This window comes from Diospyros lotus, chromosome 2 (assembly GCF_014633365.1).
Source record: "Diospyros lotus cultivar Yz01 chromosome 2, ASM1463336v1, whole genome shotgun sequence".
NCBI lineage: Eukaryota > Viridiplantae > Streptophyta > Magnoliopsida > Ericales > Ebenaceae > Diospyros > Diospyros lotus.
In genome coordinates, this window is record NC_068339.1 from 4,369,615 (window position 1) to 4,389,297 (window position 19,683).

Here is a 19,683-nt window from a genome sequence, read left to right on the forward strand (position 1 = left end):
ACTTTTGTTCAATTTAATTTGACTTTTATCTTATTTTTTATATTTAATAAATTTTATAACTGATAGTGTTACACCAATCACTAAGGTTTAGCCTTGAACTAAGTACTTTTATAGTAGAAGTGATAGTTTAGTTCAGTTCAGTTATTTAGGTCTTGGTTTAGTTCAGTTTAGGTATTTGGGTCTCGGTTAACAATTCGCTTATTTTTGACAAAAATTTTAATTAATTTTTATTAATTTGATTTTTATTTGTCTATTAATCGAACTAACCGAATCGCTACTCACCTTTACTTCTATCTTATTCTTTTCTATCGTCCAACTCAACCACCCTCGCCACCATTTTCGCCACCTATCACCACCACCATTCCTCATAAATGAAGACAAAGGGTCAGAGACGGAGACTCGGAGAGGCTGAAGAGTTAGAGATGAAGGGTCAATTGGCCGAGCGAATGGCCAAAACCAAAAAGTTGGCTCTTTGTCTTTGTCTCTGATTCGCTTGGCCCTTCGTCTCCTAACTAGATCAAATCCAAAGGTAGACACGAATTTTGAAGAACTAGAAAGTAGAAAACATATGGCTCGCCCAAATGAAAGCATGTGGCAACCTTAAATTAACTTTCTTTAACAAGTATATCGCATAATAATTGATAACTCATAAAGAGTATCAAGACCCATCTATTATTAATGTACGTTTGTTCTTCTTTGCTTTTGTTGTACTTGTTATTTTGTTCACAAATTATGTTAAAAATCTTTTTTAGATCTTAATATTTTGACACTTATATTTAATTTTATTAGGTTGGGTTGGTTTAATTATAGGTATAAAATTTTAAAATTAATTATGATTTATAAAAAAACTCAAATTTATTCAACCCACTAGCATCCAACCTAAAAAAGACTGCCTATGTACTCTTAGGTAGCGTTTGTTAAAATGAGCAAGATAAATGAGTATCAAGATAAGTCTGAAATGATTTTCGGACTAAAATATGAAATAGTCAAGATAAAGTTGGGAAGTATTCCAAGATTTTTATCAAGATGTTTGTTAAATTTCTTAAAATGCACTAGATGATACAAATGTCATTTTTTTCTTATCTATAAAGACCAAGATATGCTTATCTAAAAAGAGGACTTTGTTTGAGAGTGATTTAATAATGAAATGAATAAAGAGAAAATACAAAAAATAATTACAAGGAGACAAAATGCTAAGTCTTTGAGAAAATATAAATAAAAAGACATTTTCCATTATTATTAGTCTATTATGTTATTGATATCTCCTTTTAAGATAGTGTTTGTTAATCAATATATAAATTGAAAAAGATAAAATATAACAAATATTTTAAATTTTTATCATTTCTAATTTATTTATTAAATTTATATGACAATTCTTGAAAAATAAATTACGTCATTTCTTGTTTGGCATTTTTTCAAATACATGATTATCTATTTTCCTTTCAGATAAGCATATATTGGATCTGACAAATAAAAAAAATAATGCATATATTTTTTGATATATTTCAAAAAAATTAATAAATAATTTGATAAAAATCTTAAAATACTTATCAACCTTATCTTGATTATTCCATATTTTAATTTAAAAGTATTTCAACCTTATATTAATATAATTTTATCTTAATTATTTTAACAAATTCTAAGGTAGTGTCATTTTCGTGTTTCAGTTTTGAGTTTTGAATTCATTTTTAGTTTTGTGTTTTGAGTGTATGTTTTGAAATTTTTGAAAACGCATTCTTTTTTAAAATAAAAATTAGAAAACGCGTTGACTTTGAAATTTTTAAAACTATTTTGTGTGTTTTTTTTTCTTTTCTTCTTCTATTTTTCAGTGCCGGCAACCACCGTCGACCGAAGATTTACACAATCAGAGCCTACCATTATAAACTCCAACCCAAGGGGGTTAACATACACAAAAATAAGTCAGGTTTAACAATTGAATTTTCGTAAATCTAATTTTTAATTTTAGACCTACACCTATATATGCATTGTTAGTCATTACTGATCACTGTGGCTAGTGGTTTCCAACAATCAGAGGCAACCACCTAACACCCAAGGACCCATCGACCAACATACCTAAAAATCAACGAGATGCAATGACCAAATTTTCTTAAATCTAATCGCAACCAGTAAGATTGAATGGCAAGAGAGGAGACAACTAACAAGATCAAATAGCGGGGGTCGGTTGATAGGGGCTCGTGGCGATGACAGAGATGGTAAATGCCATCAACAGTTGAGGTTTGAGAGAGAGGGATCTCGAGGGAGAGAGAAAAGTGTGTGTTTTTCGTGTTTTGGGTATTTTCAGTATGTTTTGACTGAAAACACTCAAAATAATATTTGTTGTTTTAGATTTTTTTATAATATTTTTTTAAAAAATAATAAAATAAATATATTTTAAATATTTAAAAAAAAAAAAACTAGAACAAACTGGAAAAAAAAAAAAAAACACACGCTAAACTTTTTGTCCCCTCCACCACTTCCCCACTTCCCAAATGACACTGTAAACTAGTCTTGTGTTGAGTTTAATTTTAATATTTTTTTTCAAAAAGAAACCAACCTTTAACTTCTCTTTAACAAGGCCGACGCCAATTTACATGAAGAAAGCTGGGCCCCAGCTCTCCGCTGCACAAATCAATGGACTCCACGCATGAGTACTGCCTTTTTCATTCTCTGCCCAAACGACAAGGCCCTTCCAGATTAAAAGAGTACACTGAGGCTTCTGTTCTCTTTGCGGAAAGATGCAGTATGGTAACTACTTGTCATAAAAATACTATTTGAAAGAAAATTAAGAAATAAAGAGACAGCATTTTATATTTTCAAAACTAATAACTATGAAAAGATTGCAGCTCCATTGACAATACTTTTTTTTTTTTTTTTTATGGGAACTTACTCAAAAGATGTCATATTAAAAAGTGTTATCGTAAATAGTATTTTATAATAAGAATAGTTTAGTTTTTTTTTTTTTTATAATAAAGATAGTTTAATTTTTTCCTTTGTTTATTATTGTTTATATTTTTTTATGTTCTATTATTTTAACTCTAATTTTAATGACTCAATGATAATTTTTGTTCTTCTTCTCATAATTTGATTTATATATTAGAATTACTTTAATTTAGATTATTCAAAAAAAGAAAAAAGGTCGGCATGCCCATTGCCCACCTTTAATTTGTTCAATTAGATGATAAAACATTATCTCTAATTGTTTAAATATCCCTTATAAGTTCTAATAAAAAAGGATAAGACCAGATAAAGTGAGAGTTAATGTCACTGTATTTAATGATTCTATTAGTGACGACCATTTTTAGCTATGATGAACCAAATTAAAAGACAATAGGTGTGCCTCGACGAGTTCCCCCTGGGCAGGCCTAGAAGATGGAGTGACGCCTTCATCGTCCCCTGCGCTTCCTTCTTATAAGCAGACCACTTCTCTCTCTCTCAATTATAATGGCGGCCCATCTAGATCGCTGTTCAGAGGATGAACATCAATGTCGCTGCAACCTTCTGCACCATCACTCATCCTCCCTGAATTCCCAGCTCAGCCTCCCATCGCTTCCTTCTCTCACCACCGGCCTCCGCCCCGCCGCCCACTACCACTGCATCGCCACTTTCAAACCCCACCACTCTTACACCTCCTCCCTCGCCCTCGCCGGCAAATTCCTCCACACCGGCTCCTCCGACAAACAAATCTGCCTCTGGAAATGCGCCACCCTCACCTCCACCTCCGATCACCACGACGACCCCGTCCCCCACACCGTGGAGGCCGGAAACGGTGCCATCAAGTCCCTGGTGGTTCTCGCCGACAAACTCTTCAGCGCCCACCAAGACCACAAGATCCGGGTGTGGCGAATCGACGGCCGCGAAGCCGACCGGCATAAGCTCACTCGTTTGGCCACCCTCCCCACGCTGGGCGACCGCGCCGCCAAAATTCTGGTTCCTAAGAACCACGTGGAGATCCGGCGGCACAAGAAGTCGACGTGGGTCCACCACGTGGACGCCGTCTCGGGGCTGGCTTTGTCGAGCGACGAAACTCTGCTCTATTCGGTTTCGTGGGACCGGACGCTGAAAATCTGGCGGACGGGCGACTTCAGGTGCCTGGAATCAGTGAGGAACGCCCACGACGATGCGATCAACGCCGTGACGGCGTCGCCCGACGGCCGGATTTACACCGGCTCCGCGGACAAGAAAATCAAGGTGTGTAAATTTTAAATTACAATTTTGTAACGAAGCACGTTTCACGTGGATAGGTTTAGGTTGTAGAACCCGTACCACTTCTTCTAAAGGAACTACCATTTGCCACTTCCCGCAATTTTTACTATATCACGACTTTCAGCACATCTTTCTTTTTATTATTATTATTATTATTATTATTATTATTATTATTTTTATGTAAGGACTTTCACACATTCTTAAATATTAACTGTTGAATAAAACAATCTGAAGGTGTGGGAAAGAAACCCGGAAGAGAAGAAGCACACACTGGTGGCGGTGCTGGAGAAGCACAACTCCGGGATCAATGCGCTGGCGGTGAGCGGCGACGGGGCGGTGCTGTATTCGGGGGCTTGCGATCGGTCGATAGTCGTGTGGGAGAAGCGGGAGGAGGGCGGAGAGATGGCGGTGGCCGGCGCGCTGAGGGGCCACAGCGGGGCTGTTCTGTGCTTGGCGGTGAAGGCAGAGCTGGTTTTCAGTGGGTCGGCGGATAGGAGTGTGAGGGTTTGGAGACGGATTGGCGGCGGCGGCGGCGTAAGCTACTGTTGCTTAGCGGTGGTGGAGGGGCACGCCGCGGCGGTGAAGTGCTTGGCGGTGGGGTATAATCAGAGCGAGCCCGGTGATGCGACGTCGTCCTGTGTTCTATACACTGGAAGCTTGGACTCTGACGTTAAGGTGTGGAGGATCTCTTGCCCCGTCATTTAGTGGGCAGCCACCTCCCGTGTAGTGTAGCATCCGATGAGAAGTTAATCTTCTCATAAAATTTAGAATTTTACTTCTATAGTTTTGATGATGGTATGGTGAAGAGACTTAAGTTGACATGTCAGTTATTATATCTAGATAATTATTTTAATAAAATGTATTTTACACAAGTGTGATTCTTTTAACTTTTTTTTTTTTTTTTTAATAACTAATCTTTGGGAAGACACTCGTGAAATAAAAAATAAAAACTTATTGATACTTAAAACAGTATTATTATGGGCAAACTTATTATATTTCTTTCCTCAGCAATTTCGACCAATTATAATCAAGACAAATAGAATTTTAATTTTAAAAATTATTTGCGTTCAAAACTCGAGATTTTAATTGGAGTTGCTTTCTAAAACTCATTAATAATTGAACTACTACATCTACATTGAGCTCAATATGACAGTAGGAAGGTGAAAGTTGATATTGAAAAATATGATCAAATTAAAACACACACACACACAAGATGACGACTCTGCCTTTTTTTTTTTTTTCCGAGACAACCCAACCTGTGTTAGGATCTTTTACTTTCTTCTTTTTGGTTCTTAATAGTAAAAAGAAGCTGGTAATCCTTATATTTTATGCAAGGATTACAAATATGATAAGTATGGACGCATGTAGTAATCATCATCATCATCATCTTCTTCTTCTTGAATTGTCAAACAAGACTCGTAAACATCTTATCCTTAGTCCTAATTTTGATTAATAAAAAACAGTACGCCCGCAGTCCACCTCCACCCCTACCGCCACCAACCACCCCCCTCAATCACAAAGCAATCAAAATTCGTATTAATTGAAGGAAGTTCTTTAATCGTAAATTGCCGTATGTTTATTTCTTCTACAAAATAACAAATAAAAAGCGTATTATTTGAAGTTGGAGGCGGCAGAACATAAACAGTCTAGGGGTTGGGAATCAGTGAGTTTGAGAGAGTGGCTGAAATGGTAATGAATAAAATACTGAGACTTCTCCTTGTTTTGTTGGTACGAAATAAAATGAAAATTGATGGAAACAATTTCCTCAATTATCCTCCAAAAACACTACTTTTCTCTCTTGAATTTGGGGGAGTGAATGGAACAGATGGTTAGAAAACCTAATTTTGTATTCTTACGCTATTAACATTAGTAATTTGTGATTATCTAAAAAAAAAAAATCTTAATAATTTCTTAAAAGTTTAAATTTATCCTTGACTTAAGTCACACCCTATATTTCCATTAAAAGAGTATGAATGGTCATTTATTGTGTAATATCCTTCCATTTCCATTGCCGCCTTGACTTTGTCAAGTGAGTTTACACATCACACAACTAAAAAGTAACGTGTGCAGTAGGTTTTTATTGTTATAAAAAAAAAATTCCAAATTAAATTGACATCCTAATCGTGCAAAATTAAGTAGATTTTTAATTGAAAACTAAAATTTAGTTTTTCAAATCCGGGTTCAAAATGAAGAGCAAACAAAAAGTGGCGTAAATGGGTTATAAACCAATTCGAATGATCAATCATGAATTCTAAGTGGTGCCAAATTTTCCTAGTTAGTCATCCTCAAGGTTGACTACAAAGCCAAAGAGGGTAATCTTGGGAACACAACAGAAGGGCAAGCCAATGCATTTCCCTTGTTCAAAAGGACCATGGCATGCAAACCTTTTCACTGAAGGCATAAAACTAGCAATTACAAGTAATCTGCCATTGATCCTCAAATGCAATATGTTTAAAGGAAAAGGGAAAGAGACCAACCTATGACCCATCCAATGACCACACAAAGAAAGCTATGAAAGGACTAAAAGCTAGCCAAGATGTCTCTTTCCCTAATATATATAAAAATGCAAGATTTCAATTGCTACCATTATATTACACAAATATAAACCCATCCATCGGTATCTAAATTGGATAATGATTCATGAGTAGGTTTGATAAATTGACCTGTTCAAGTAATGAGGGGGCAGAGCAGAAGTTAGGTAACAGTCTTTTTTTAACTTCCTAAGAGTGACGAAACAATATATGCTCCTTTTTCAAACCTATCTCCTCTATGATGAAAGGTAAATTGAAATGAAAGCTGGGGAGAACAAGGCTACAATATCCAATTAATTATTCTGCCTAATTATCACCAACAAAACATAGGATTGTGGAAGAGTGACACCGACCTCCCCTAACGCAGGTATCCTGTACCCATATCTGCCAAAGGAAAGAGGAAATAATAGCATAACTTTTGACCTAAACTCTCATAGGCTTCAAGGTTGTATAGTGACAGCAAGGCTAAAATAATGATAATTCCAAGGCACGGGATCCCTACCAAAATACGATATCTGAAAATTGCCTGCAAAAAATAGGTCTCAGTTATTTCCTAATTTTTTTCTATCTTTGTTCTTCGGTATTCTCCAAAGGTTTTAGGCTAACCGTTTCATGAATTGTGGCATAATTCAGAAAGTTCAGAAGTCATCACATTTTTCATAAGCAATCGACAGATCGTATAATAAATAACCAAACAACCAGTAGCTATCCACAAATAGGGAGCAGGATAGAGTGACTGAGATATCAATGTCTGCACTTGAGATATAAATAAAATATGTGGAGCAAAGCAAACTTTTCTTCAATGTTTTCTATGTATCTACTACCAGAATGTTGTACCATAAATATAAAGACATTATCAACAGAAGAAAATTAAAGAACACAGACAGATTGGAAGCCTGAATTGTTCACAATGGTGATTTAGCTGGTATACCTGGATCACGGGGATACTTCTTTGGGGTGGGTCTGTCTTTTAGACATAGTACAGCAGTTCTCTGTCCATAAGGGCTATGTGATTCCACTAGATAAATAATAACGTCTTAATATTTTATTTGATATGGAAGTTCAGTAATGAAAGTCTAAATTGAATCAGATACAGAACTGTATATTAAAGAAAAGCCAGCTTGAACTAAGATTTTTTCTGAACAACAGTTATCTGAACATTGAGAATTATCCAATTAAAAAGGTAGCATTGCAGTTCAGTCTTTTTTCAGAGTGGCACAATATTCCCAGTAAGTGGACGCCTCAAATAAGAAGCGTGGACAATGAACAGAATTTTCACTAACCAATCTATCAAGCATTACTTGTGCAGTTTGGAAATTTCTCTAGACCTAACCGTCCAAAGTACTAAATAATAAATGAGACTGCAAGATCTTCAAGAAGTATGGACAGATATGGGTTTGAAGGCAGGACTCCACAAATCTAAAGATTTATGCGAAGGCTTTGCATTTTTCCTTTTCATTCAGCTTAGCCATGAACTTGACTTTGATCTTCCAGGTCAGAACTTTTACTTTTGTTTTAATTCTTCCTGTTGACATGTCTCCCAGTTATGGCATTGTTAAATTGCACAGTTGGCAACAAGGGAAACGACTTTACTGTGTTTCTTAAACTGTGAAAACAATGCCAAATAGTGTTATAGGTTACGGGGATACTTTAGATGGATCTGCTAACATTTTAAGCATTAAGGTAACTTTAGCTAAACTTTTTTACATTTCATAGTTTATAACCAATCAAGTGTAGAACAAGTAAAACTGGACATACCAGAGTCTATTTGCAATACTGAAGCTCCCATCAACTGAATTGCTCTTTTGGCACTTGAAACTTCCTCCTGTTAGGAAATATATATGGTTAGATCAAGAAGAAGAATCAGACGAACAAGACAGCCTAACTTTTTTCAATATGTTAGAAAGGAAAACAGAGCTGAACAAAGACCGCATACATGAGGTTCCTACCATATCTGTTAACACACTGGAAAATTAAGGTAAAAGATTCCGAAGTGGCACTTCATTTTTCTCAAAATTGAAAAATCCATTTCATATTGTAAAGAATTTTGAGTTCCAATTGAAACATACCAGAGGATCATGACCCTTTGCAGCTACAAACAAACCACCCACTTGAACTAGAGGAAGACAGTATTCGGCTGACAGTCAAAAGAATATTAGAACTGCTTGAAGCACTAAGACACTCAAAAATACACAAGAATAAAGAAACCAGATAATATTTATCGCTCACCTAAAATTCTCAGTTCTGCAACAGCTCTAGCCACCGCTACATCAAACGTTTCTCTGAAGGCAAGATTCTGTCCAAAATTCTGTCTTCACAAAGGTTCAGAAGCCGCAGCATGACAGAGCAAATTAAGCAAAGCATTTAAAAAAAAAAAAAAAAGACTTGACAGGACACATATAATGAGTGTTTGAGATGCATCCTAGAAAATCCAATCTCATGCTGGATAGTGATAGGGATAGAGATAGGAGATTCAATTCCATTGGGATAGTTGGCAATAAAAAGACCTCCCAATATAGATATGTATGTGTATCACAATTCAATAACTAGTGTTCTTTGAGAGTCAGATTAACCAAATTATTTGGAGTTATTAAGTTACTAGAGTTTATTGTTTGTAGCTTTGTCCACCCAAAAACTGTAGAGTTTATTGTTTATTGTTTGCAGTTTTTTCATTCAAAACCTGCATCTTTATTGATTGAATGGATTTCCCCTAATTTGAGATGGTGGATATAGGTCTATTGGGACCAAATTACGTTAAATTTTCTGTGTCCTTTTCTGATTTTGTGTATATGATTGTGTTATTGGATCCTAACAATATGACTGTCTGACAAGATATGAGACGATATAGAATTCACATGCTTCAGTTAAGAGCAATCACAGAACTGTGGCTACAATTTCAGAATATATATATATATATATACATATATATATATATAAAGGGAATATCATACCTCAGCTCTTTCCCGTATGACTTGAACATTTGGCAAACCAATGACACCAACTGCATGTTCCAAGAACAGGCAGCGCTTGTTTATGGACTCCAGCAGTGTTACTTTCCAACCTAACCATCATATGTATGTCAATAAACTCATTTCTAACCAAAAAAAAGTTGCAAGTAGCTTATATCTTCAACAATGTGATCTTGTAAATCAAAATGTTGGTCAAACAATAAAAACTCGACTCTGCCGACCCAGCTGTCTTAGCCCTTCTAGGATCCATACAGTAGAGGTACTAAAATTTGACTTATTTGTTTTACTCTCCTACTTTTGCTGGCCATCAGGTTACCCAAACAACCATAACTGAACCACATAGGTATAATCGTTGCATTTTAATCTCTGAAATAATCACCTATAATTTTGCCACATTAATTTCCACATATAAAGAAACCAACAGATATGCATTACTCACCGAAAAAACAAATAAGCATGGTTAATAACCTATAATGCATTATTTCATCAAATTAGTTGAAACAAATTACCCGGGCACGCTATGGCTAGTATTAATCCGGGAAGCCCCGCGCCACTTCCGACATCGACGAGGCTGAGATTGTCGTATGAAGCTTCGCAATGTGATGAATATGAGCTCCGGATGGGAGGTAAAATGGCAAGTGAGTCCTCAACGTGCCTTTCCATAACCTCACTTGCTTCTGTCACAGCAGTCAGGTTCATCTTCTGCAAATTAAACATAATCCAACATGAATTTTGAAAAAAAAAAAAGAGGCTAAGAGATAGACATGTAATTGTACAGAATTGGGGTTACCCGGTTCCATTGCAGAAGTGTATCGACGTAAAGATGAATTTGATCTTTCTGGAGAGGATTTAGGGATTCGAAAAAGTGAGTTCTGATGGCTGCTTTAGTAGTTAAGGGTTTTCGGTTGGTTCTGTTGGGATTGAACCTTGTTGTCGTCAATGCCGAAAGGTGTTCGACAAAAGTCCTGACAGAGAACAGGGACGACAGGTGAAAGACGTTCAAGCTTCTATTACAGCACACCGGCATCCTTTCGCGCGCTCGCTTTGAGTGGCGCTATAGAAAGATTGGGTCCATCAGCGTGCCACAGCTCATATACCGAATACACGGTTAATAACAACCCAAGGATACCCGTAATCATAGAAGTCCCAAGTTTAATCCATGCCACGCTCACGAGATTACGTACTTCTACTAAATATAACAGATGATTACTTAAATCTATCGGTTATTTATTTATAACCTGTTCAAATATAACAGATGATTACTTAAATTTCATATTATAAGACACAATCCACAAACTCAAAACATGTAATCCCCGTTTTAATCCTGGGTCATTGGAAGCGTGCTGGGCGGGTTCGAGTTGCGACTACTGAAGCTAATTAATTAAAGGCAGCAGCTTTAGTGAGTTGTACTTCTACTCAATTAGGTGCCCAGAATAGATATTCATAATCATGGATATGCCACTTGCCAGTTCCTCGGTGTTGTTTTTATTTGTCTAAACAGCAAAAAGGCTGTTTTCCATGTGTACATGGAAATGGAAGTGGATTAAAATGCTTAAGGCTTTATTGGGTTTAAGTAAAGATGGAATATGGCATGCCAAGGCCCTGCATGCTTGCCAGTTTAATTGAAAAGATGAGCATCTCACGAGTAGGAAGACATCTTTAGCTGTTTGGTCAGTGGGAATTGCAGAGAAAAACGTCATTTGAAGCATGATTGTTAAAACGACATTATTAAACAAGGAGGATTCTTTTTAAGTTTTATTTTCATTTTTATTTTTTCTCCCAAATGCACTATGGTAGAAAGAAAAAGAGTATTTTTGCAAAGGAGGGTGACAAGAAAAAGGCAAACATTATCGGAAGACTAATTTAGTTACGTATAATATGCAATAAGCACTGTCATGAGCCTTTTTCCTTTTGAAAAAGCCAAAGCCCCTCCCCCTCAGCTCTTGTCTCTTGAAAATGACATTATTATTATTATTTGCACAGATACGTTTTGTAAAGTTCCCCAGCACTCACATGGAGCTCGAGGTGATTTGGTAATTGGGTTTGATCTTGAATTATTCTGAAGATGAGAAAAGGCAAAGGGAATTCATTTATGTTTTTCCTTTTATTTTTACAAAAGTTTGTTTTTGATAAAGTACTAATTTCCTTAATCCAATTGCTAAATAAAGTCTATTATTGGAAAAAAGTTTACATCACCTTAAAAAATTTAAATTCTTAAAACAGAATAAAATAAATTCGATTTAAAGTTGAGTTGAATAAATAAATAGATAAATTCTTATGGTATCAATTAATTATAAGAAAAGAAAAAATAACGAGTTTATGTTTTTAATTTAGATGATTACCTGATCTATTTATAAATTAAAAATAGATTAGTATCTCTTGTGGGAAAGGCTTTTCCATGTTTGGATTATTGATGTTTTAACAAATTCTAATTATGGTAACTCTCCATTATGAAAAGGTGGATGTAACTAACATATTGATAAAAGGATCACTTTTTTTTCAAAATTAAAAGAACAATTGGTAAAAAAATAAGACTATTTTTTCTTTATTGTTTTTAAGTCATTTTTATTTTTTAATTTTTTAAAATAATAAAAATAAGTTTTCTTTGTTGTTTTTAAAAATAAAAAAAATTATAAAAAAACTCAAAATAACAAAAAATTATTTTAAGTGTTTTTATTCAAAATAAACTCTAAATTCAAAACATATTTATTTATTCATATTTTATTATTATAATGAAAAAAATATTACAAAATTCATTAACTTTAAAATGTATATATATTTTTAATAATATATAACATTAAATCTTTCTAATTTACTAAATAATCAAATTTATTTATTGAATAAAATATCATTAAAAAATTATTTTCAAAATTTCAAAGAGAACCCGTTTTCTAATTTTTTGTTTTGAGAAATAATTTTTTAAATTGAAAAAGAGAATACATTTTTAATTTTTTTAAAACAGACTACTAAAATAAAAAATTGAAAATAAATTCAAAATTTAAAACTGAAAATTGAAAAGTAAAGAGAACGCAATTTAAAAGATTTTTATTCATTTTTTTATTCTATGGATACAAATCAATTAAATTAGTTAGAATTGAAAAAAGAGATGATAGAATCTATTGATAAGTTGATCGAAATATCCATTTTTTTATTAGTAATTAAACTTATTGACATGCATGGATTTGTCAAAACTCGAAATCAAAATTCCTGAAAATTTGCGGGGCTAATTGTCTTTAAACCTTAAATGACTGGGGGTAATACAGAATTTTGAAAACTTTGGTTGCCTACATGCAATAAGCAATAACCGGGCCGCTGAACTGTATGCGAATAGAAGATTGCCTTTTTATTTTTCCGATGAAAGATAGAACAGAAGAAGATTCGAAGTTGGTAAAAAGAGCGATGCTTGTATTAAATGAGGGGAGCAGGAATATAAGTTTTTGTGAATTTATAATAATAGCATTATTATGATAGGGAATCAATGGCCCGTGGGATTCTAAATTTACCCCCTTTAATGAATTTTAAATTCATATTTTTAATTAATTTAATCAATATTAAATGTTAAGTAATTAAAATTTACAAAACCCAAACCCTAATTGATTTTGGGTTTCTAATTTTTTTTTTCTTTATAATAATTATTTTTGTCTCTTCACCTCTGAAGAGTGAAGATGACTGTTTATTAATAGGAGACTTGGAAATATAATAATCAAAGGTTAAGATAGTGGGCTTTTTAACATTTGAATGGTCTTGTCTTATACAATTGACAAATTTAAGTTTGACGATCAACAGCGTTATGTACAAAAATAGTATATTACGATATTAGCCATGTGCTTTCCCTAATATATTACGTATAAATATTGTTTTATAATATTACCGTATAAATTAATAAGATTATGGGCCTGTTTGTTGCAGCTAAAAAGTTGTAACTTTTAGCTTCTAGCTTTAAAAAAGTTGGGGATGTAGTGTTTGTTTTAGCTTATAGAATTATAACTTATAGTTTCTACTAACTTTTAGAAGGGATATAAGCTGATTTTTTTAAAGCTGAGGTACCCCGACTTTTACAACTTTTGCTTAAATAATTATATTTTTATGACAATTTTATCTTTATTTTTAACAAAGAATTACCCTATTGTCTACGCAATCATGGGTTTTTCTTCTTTACTGTCATTTCCATTTTCAAATATCTTCCTCTCTCTCATCTTCCTATCTCTCTATATTTATAATTAATTTTTTTATAACACTTGAAACTTATACATATACACTAATTAATTTTTAAATTATCATTTTATAACTACTAAGGGTATTATGGATAATTATACAAAAATAAGTTATTTTATAACTTATGGTATCAAACACCATAACTACTTAATTACAACTTCTAAGAAAGTGTAGCAAACAGGTTCACAACTTATTTTAAGTTTTAGAAATTATAATCTAAGAAGTTAAAAACTATAATTTCTTTAATTAAGCTATAACAAACGGGCCTATTTTGTTGAGGCTAAAATTTTAAGATTTGAAAGAGTTCCATATACAAATATTAAAAAAAAAAAAAAAGTTGACTTTCAGCTAAACGTGGCATATTTTTTTTTTAATAATTTACACTCGTGGTCCATCAAAGAAATAATTAAAAACTAATCTTTTTGTTTAATCTCAGAGTCTTCCCTCGCGTCTCCCAACGTGTAGCCCAACTAAGTTTAAAATAACATCTAGTGTTATTTATATGGAAAATGAATATATATTTTATTTTTAAAATTAAGATATAGATTAGGCTAATTTGATTTTTTTTTATTCGCTAGTTTATAGGTTAATTTGATATTCAAAACTATGGCTGTATTCCGCGGACTCCCAGGCCTTCCAGGCACCATACAAATGGCAAATTCAAGTAATTACAGAAAGAATGAGGGGCAAATGAATGACACCCGTAGTTGGTTTTGAAGAACGTCTTCTGAGCTCAATCTCCTGATTCTTCTACCATTATCAACTGGATAAAGCGGTCTCAGCCAGGCGAGCCGAGTCAACCTTCTTTCCTTGTCTCCATCTATATATCTTCTTCAATTTCGTCAAGATCCGATTTTCAACTTCCCCATGATTGCAATCTAGTCACACATTCAAATCGGAGAAATACGGGCGAAATGAACCGCCCCAATTTCCCAATCTCAGTTTTCCCCAAAAACTGACGCTCGAATTTTTCACCTCCAATCTCTCTACAAGATCGACGCAGAGCCCTAATATACAGAGGGGCAGACATGGGCGGTAATGGAAAGCACCGCTGGAAGATCTCTCTACACAGGTTCTCGTCGTCGCCTTCGCGGAACCTCGGGAAGAAGGATCCACCGGCTGAATTCGTTTGTCCCGTTTCCGGTTCGTTGATGTTCGACCCGGTTGTTGTGCCTACCGGCCAGTCGTTTGAACGGACTTCGGTCCAAGTTTGCCGGCAACTTGGGTTTGCCCCGGCTCTTCCCACCGGGTCGAAACCCGATTTCTCGACTGTAATCCCCAATTTGGCTCTCAAATCGATGATTTCCAAATGGTGCGAGAAGTCTGGCGCCGAACGGCCTAAAGCGCCGGACTATAGCTCCGTTGTGGAGGTTGTCCAGAAGATGATGGCGGCTTCGGGAGAAGATGACGGTGATTCGAAGATCAGGGCGAATGAGTTGACTCAGGAGAATCATTTCTACTCGTCGAGTTCTGAGGAATCGGTGATTGCTAATGTTCCGGCGACGCCTTTTCTGCCGTTCATGACGCGGCCAATGTGTTACTCTGCTCTATCTTCGACGTCGACGTCGTCGGACATCGTTTCCGACGAAAACCTGGGCACCGATTGGTCTGCAGAAGACGAACAATTTGTGGTGAAACTCCAGAGTTTAGACTTGTTCGAGCAAGAGCAAGGCGCTATAGAGCTGAGAAAAACAACAAGAACGAAGGAAGAACAGAGGATTTCACTCTGTACGCCGCGGCTGCTCTCCGCGCTTCGGCCGGCGCTGTCGTCGCAGTACGCTGCCGTGCAGACCAACGCCGTCGCGGCACTGGTAAACCTATCGCTGGAGAAGTCGAACAAGGTGAGGATCGTACGCGCCGGAATCCTCCCGCCGTTGATCGACGTGTTAAAGTCCGGGTACTCCGAGTCGCAGGAGCACGCCGCCGGCGCGATATTCAGCTTGGCGCTCGAAGACGACAACAAAATCCCCATCGGCGTCCTCGGCGCACTGCCGCCGCTGGTGCATGCGCTGAGGCTGGAGAGCAAGCGGACTCGGCTCGACTCCGCGCTGGCCCTGTACCACCTCACGCTGGTGCCAAACAACCGAGTTAAGCTGGTGAAACTCGGCGCCGCGACGGCGCTGTTGGCGCTGTTGAGGAGCGGCGGGTTGATGGGGCCATTAATGCTGGTTTTATGCAACTTGGCGGCCTGCGCCGAGGGGCGGTCGGCGCTGCTGGACGCCGGCGCGGTGAAGATTCTGGTGGGGCTGCTGAAGAAGGATAGCGGGTTGGAGTCCGAATCGACTCGGGAGAACTGCGTGGCGACGCTGTACTCTCTGAGTCATGGAAACTTTAGGTTCCGCGGTCTGGCGAAGGCGGCACAGGCGGAGGAGGTGTTGAGGGAGGTGGCGGAGGGAGGGAATGAGCGAGCGAGCGAAAGAGCGAAGCAAATACTTTGGGCGATGAGAGGGCCGGCGGCGGCGGCGGCGGAGGAGGAAGTGGATTGGGAAGCGGTGATGAAAGAAGGGGCGAGCCTGTACCGAGCGCGTAGAACCAACTCGCCCGAGTTTTGATTTTTGTTTTTTTATTTTTATTTTTTGGTGCTATTTTTGTAAGAATTGGTGATTGATTTTGTGTACAGTGCTTATAATTACTTATAATGGCGCACGTTAGCTATATTCAACCTTACTTTTTTTTCTCCTCCTCCTCCTTTTATTGTACATAATAATTATTAATGTCAATATTTTTCAAACACGCTTTTAATTGTAAATATGATGCGCAAACAATGTATTTTTTTATACTTTCATTTATTAGAGTCAGCCAATTTTCTCTTAGTTAGTCTTTTGTTTTTGACTTATTCTATAGGGTTAGACAACTTTATTGATAAGAGGATTAGACAATTTTATTGATAAGTGCCTTATCGAATGAAGGCAAAATGACAAATTTATCCCGTCCATTTTACAAATTTATAAAGTAGGTTACTACCTCGGCCCTACTCTCTCCTTTTCCCTTGGCCGTTGTCTTATCGTTGCCTTCGCCTCGTCTCGGTTGCCTTGTTACCATCGTCATCCCGCCTCACCAACAATCGATACAACGATTGTTGGTGAGGTGAGATGACGGCAGTAGCAAGACGACGACCATGGGAGGAGAAGGGAGAAGAGAGAGCAAGGGGGACGGGACAATTCATGGGAAGGGAAATGAGAGAGCAGGGCATGAGGGTAAATTTATCTTTTTATTCCCCTTTGATAACTCAATCAGTAAATCTTCGGGGCCCTCTAGGCTTTTCGTTTGTTTTTGTTGAAAAAAATCAGTCACTTCGTTACTGATGCTAAATTTCAAGTTGAGCCAAACGCATTGACCTTCCGTCAAAGTCAATTGAGATGGCAATTACAATCCTGAATGAATTCATTGTCAAAAGTTACTCTTTTTTTTTTGTGCCCTATGATAGGTAAGGTGGTTACGCGTTGCATTTGTCACATCGGCTATGTAATTCTATGATAGTAGTAGAATAATCAACCAACTCACTTCATAATCACATCTCGAAAGTATTTATTTTCAGTATAATTAATTAGTCTATTAAGACTAGATTTATTAAGATTAAGTGTCACGTATTTTATGTATAAATGAGATTAATAAACAGATAGATTAGTGATGACATTATCAAAAATTATTTACAATAATATAAAACTCTATATATACAAAGTACAAATAACAAATAGACGAAAATAATATATTATTAGACATTTCTGACATTAATTTATACTCTTTTACTATTAAAAAAAAAGAAAAAGAAAAAAAAAAGAAAAAGAAAAAGAAAAGCGTTTAATTATTTATCATGAGTTTGCAATGCAACTGAGAAGGGGGTCTGATCTTATCATCAAAATTCATAGTAGGAACCTTAAATGCTAAGTATCTGGTGGGCCTACCATTATTATGCGCCCTTTTGTCTTTTATTTGCATGCCCTTTTATGTTTTCCCAGCTTTAAGGGTCCCATTTATGTTTTTATATTTATATATAAATTATAAAAAAGAAAAGTTGAAAGGTAGGCCCATGATTTTCTTATTTTAGTGATTTTGAAGTGAAATGTAAATGAATCAGTGAAATGAGATTATTCTTGTAATTTGCATGTTAATTTGACACAAGTGAATGAATTTAAGTAACTTATGATCTGAAAGTATTATAAACTATCCTAACGTTGTTTGTTTTGATTAAAATGAGATTATTATAATAACATAGGCCACGTACATGAAGTAAATCATGATTATTTGATATTATCGATAATATTCAAGATTATGAGTTTTTTTAAATAACTCCACTATATTCAGATTGAGTAATCGTTTAACACTTTTAGTGTTAACGTGACAGCTTTTAGTGTAAACCAAATTCAAACATGAATTTAAAATTTAATGAATGGGTCTGATCCACGAGCTTGGTTTAGCTTCGTTTGGTTTGCGTCTCGACAGAGGAGAGGCAACTTTTGGAGGATTTAACTTAATTATTGTTTTAAGGTTTGGACGGATTAGATTGAGGAAACCAAGTTAAGGTGTACGCAGCCAATAAAGATACCGGAGGAAGCCATGAAGTTTGGTTGCGCCGTCATTTTGGCCTTTCCATTGTTAGATACTTTTTGCGTCTTAAAGGCGGCGCCTTTTTCTCATTATTGAACCAGCAAAAGGTAAGCAGAGTGGGCACTGGGCAGTTTCTCCTTTTTATTTATTTGCGGGGTTTTTTTTTTTACTTAGTAGAGATATAAATAAAACGAGTCAAACTGTGACTGCTATAGACTATCTTGTTTTTAAGTTTAATTAATGTATTGAAGTTTGGTTCGTTTATTTTATGAGCTGGCATGCATAAAGGTTATTTGAGTTTTACATATTATAATATTAATAATAATTAACAGATAATAAGTGTGTATTATTTTAAATTAGATATATTTACTGTATTTTATTTTTAGTATTTAAATAATAAGTGTAGTTATTGTCTCTTAAAAATTGTTTTGTAACCTCAAAGACAATAACTAATATTACCCGTTCAACATATTATTATTCAATCTTACTTAAAGAGAGTGAAAAAAAATGAATTTATTAATAAAGTTGTTTGTAAACAATAAACAAATTTATTCTTGAAAATGGTCCCAATACAGGGGCCTCTTAAATATGTTCATCGATTGCTTGGGCCAAACACACAAATTAAGTTTGGATTCCCTGTCGAATAAGCTATTAAAGCCTGGCCCAGTGGCCCCCCTCATTTTAAAGAAAATGGTCCCAATACAGTAGTAGTACTCTTTTTATTTCCTGCATTTGGATTAGTATTGTCCCAGTCCCACTGACAAGCAGTAATTTTTTTTTTGAAGTTTGAATCTTGTCCTGTTACATTGTGGGGATTTTCTTGAAGTTTCTTCGACTTCTATTTGTTTTTGCTTGCAGTTGGATTAACTTTCACACTGATTGACAAACAATAGTTTTGAAGCTCAATCAATGTTGGGTTAAAATTTTGAGATAGATAGCATGTTTTGGAAGGAATAAGAACAGTAAGTTTTGCATGTTCAACCTGCTGAGGGGAGTATATATATCAATACCATTTAGAAATGAAATCACTGTATCGTGTTTTTTGATGGCTCGTTAAATTGACAGCTTGCCTTTTGAAACATTAATGTGAATCGCTGTAATTTGGTTTTACTTATCTAAAGGGAACTCGTTCACTGCAATTCATGATAATAATTGCTGCCTTCTTGTTCATGGTAATGGACTTAAACTTAACTCCTTAAATGAAGTTGGATCTACAA

At 35.6% G+C, this 19,683-nt stretch overlaps 3 protein-coding genes across 9 annotated transcripts; 2 read left to right on the top strand and 1 right to left on the bottom strand.

Moving 5' to 3' along the window:
* The first annotated feature begins 3,301 nt into the window (after window positions 1–3,301).
* Window positions 3,302–5,123, top strand: LOC127796064 (protein JINGUBANG-like). The gene is made up of 2 exons (XM_052328119.1): window positions 3,302–4,188; window positions 4,438–5,123. Exons 1-2 carry the CDS (start codon window positions 3,442–3,444, stop codon window positions 4,906–4,908), a joined length of 1,218 nt encoding a protein of 405 aa, XP_052184079.1. The 5' UTR covers window positions 3,302–3,441; the 3' UTR covers window positions 4,909–5,123.
* Window positions 5,124–6,120: 997 nt separating this feature from the next.
* On the bottom strand, window positions 6,121–10,978 carry LOC127796065 (uncharacterized). 7 transcript variants are annotated; one of them, XM_052328121.1, is made up of 8 exons: window positions 10,494–10,977; window positions 10,213–10,405; window positions 9,686–9,795; window positions 8,964–9,042; window positions 8,804–8,871; window positions 8,493–8,559; window positions 7,666–7,752; window positions 6,121–6,866 (listed from the first exon to the last, which is right to left on the bottom strand). In XM_052328121.1, the coding sequence occupies exons 1-8, from the start codon at window positions 10,728–10,730 to the stop codon at window positions 6,790–6,792; spliced, it is 918 nt and encodes a 305-aa protein (XP_052184081.1). In that variant the 5' UTR covers window positions 10,731–10,977; the 3' UTR covers window positions 6,121–6,789. The 7 variants fall into 7 exon arrangements, with proteins under 7 accessions (XP_052184081.1, XP_052184083.1, XP_052184084.1 ...); XM_052328123.1 differs by lacking the exon at window positions 6,121–6,866 and adding an exon at window positions 6,878–7,118 and having other exon boundaries at window positions 10,494–10,972; XM_052328120.1 differs by lacking the exon at window positions 6,121–6,866 and adding an exon at window positions 7,160–7,260 and having other exon boundaries at window positions 10,494–10,978.
* A 3,622-nt stretch (window positions 10,979–14,600) lies between these two features.
* Window positions 14,601–16,606, top strand: LOC127793837 (U-box domain-containing protein 38-like). Its single transcript, XM_052324584.1, has one exon. The coding sequence runs from the start codon at window positions 14,947–14,949 to the stop codon at window positions 16,468–16,470; it is 1,524 nt and encodes a 507-aa protein (XP_052180544.1). The 5' UTR covers window positions 14,601–14,946; the 3' UTR covers window positions 16,471–16,606.
* The last annotated feature ends 3,077 nt before the right edge of the window (window positions 16,607–19,683 follow it).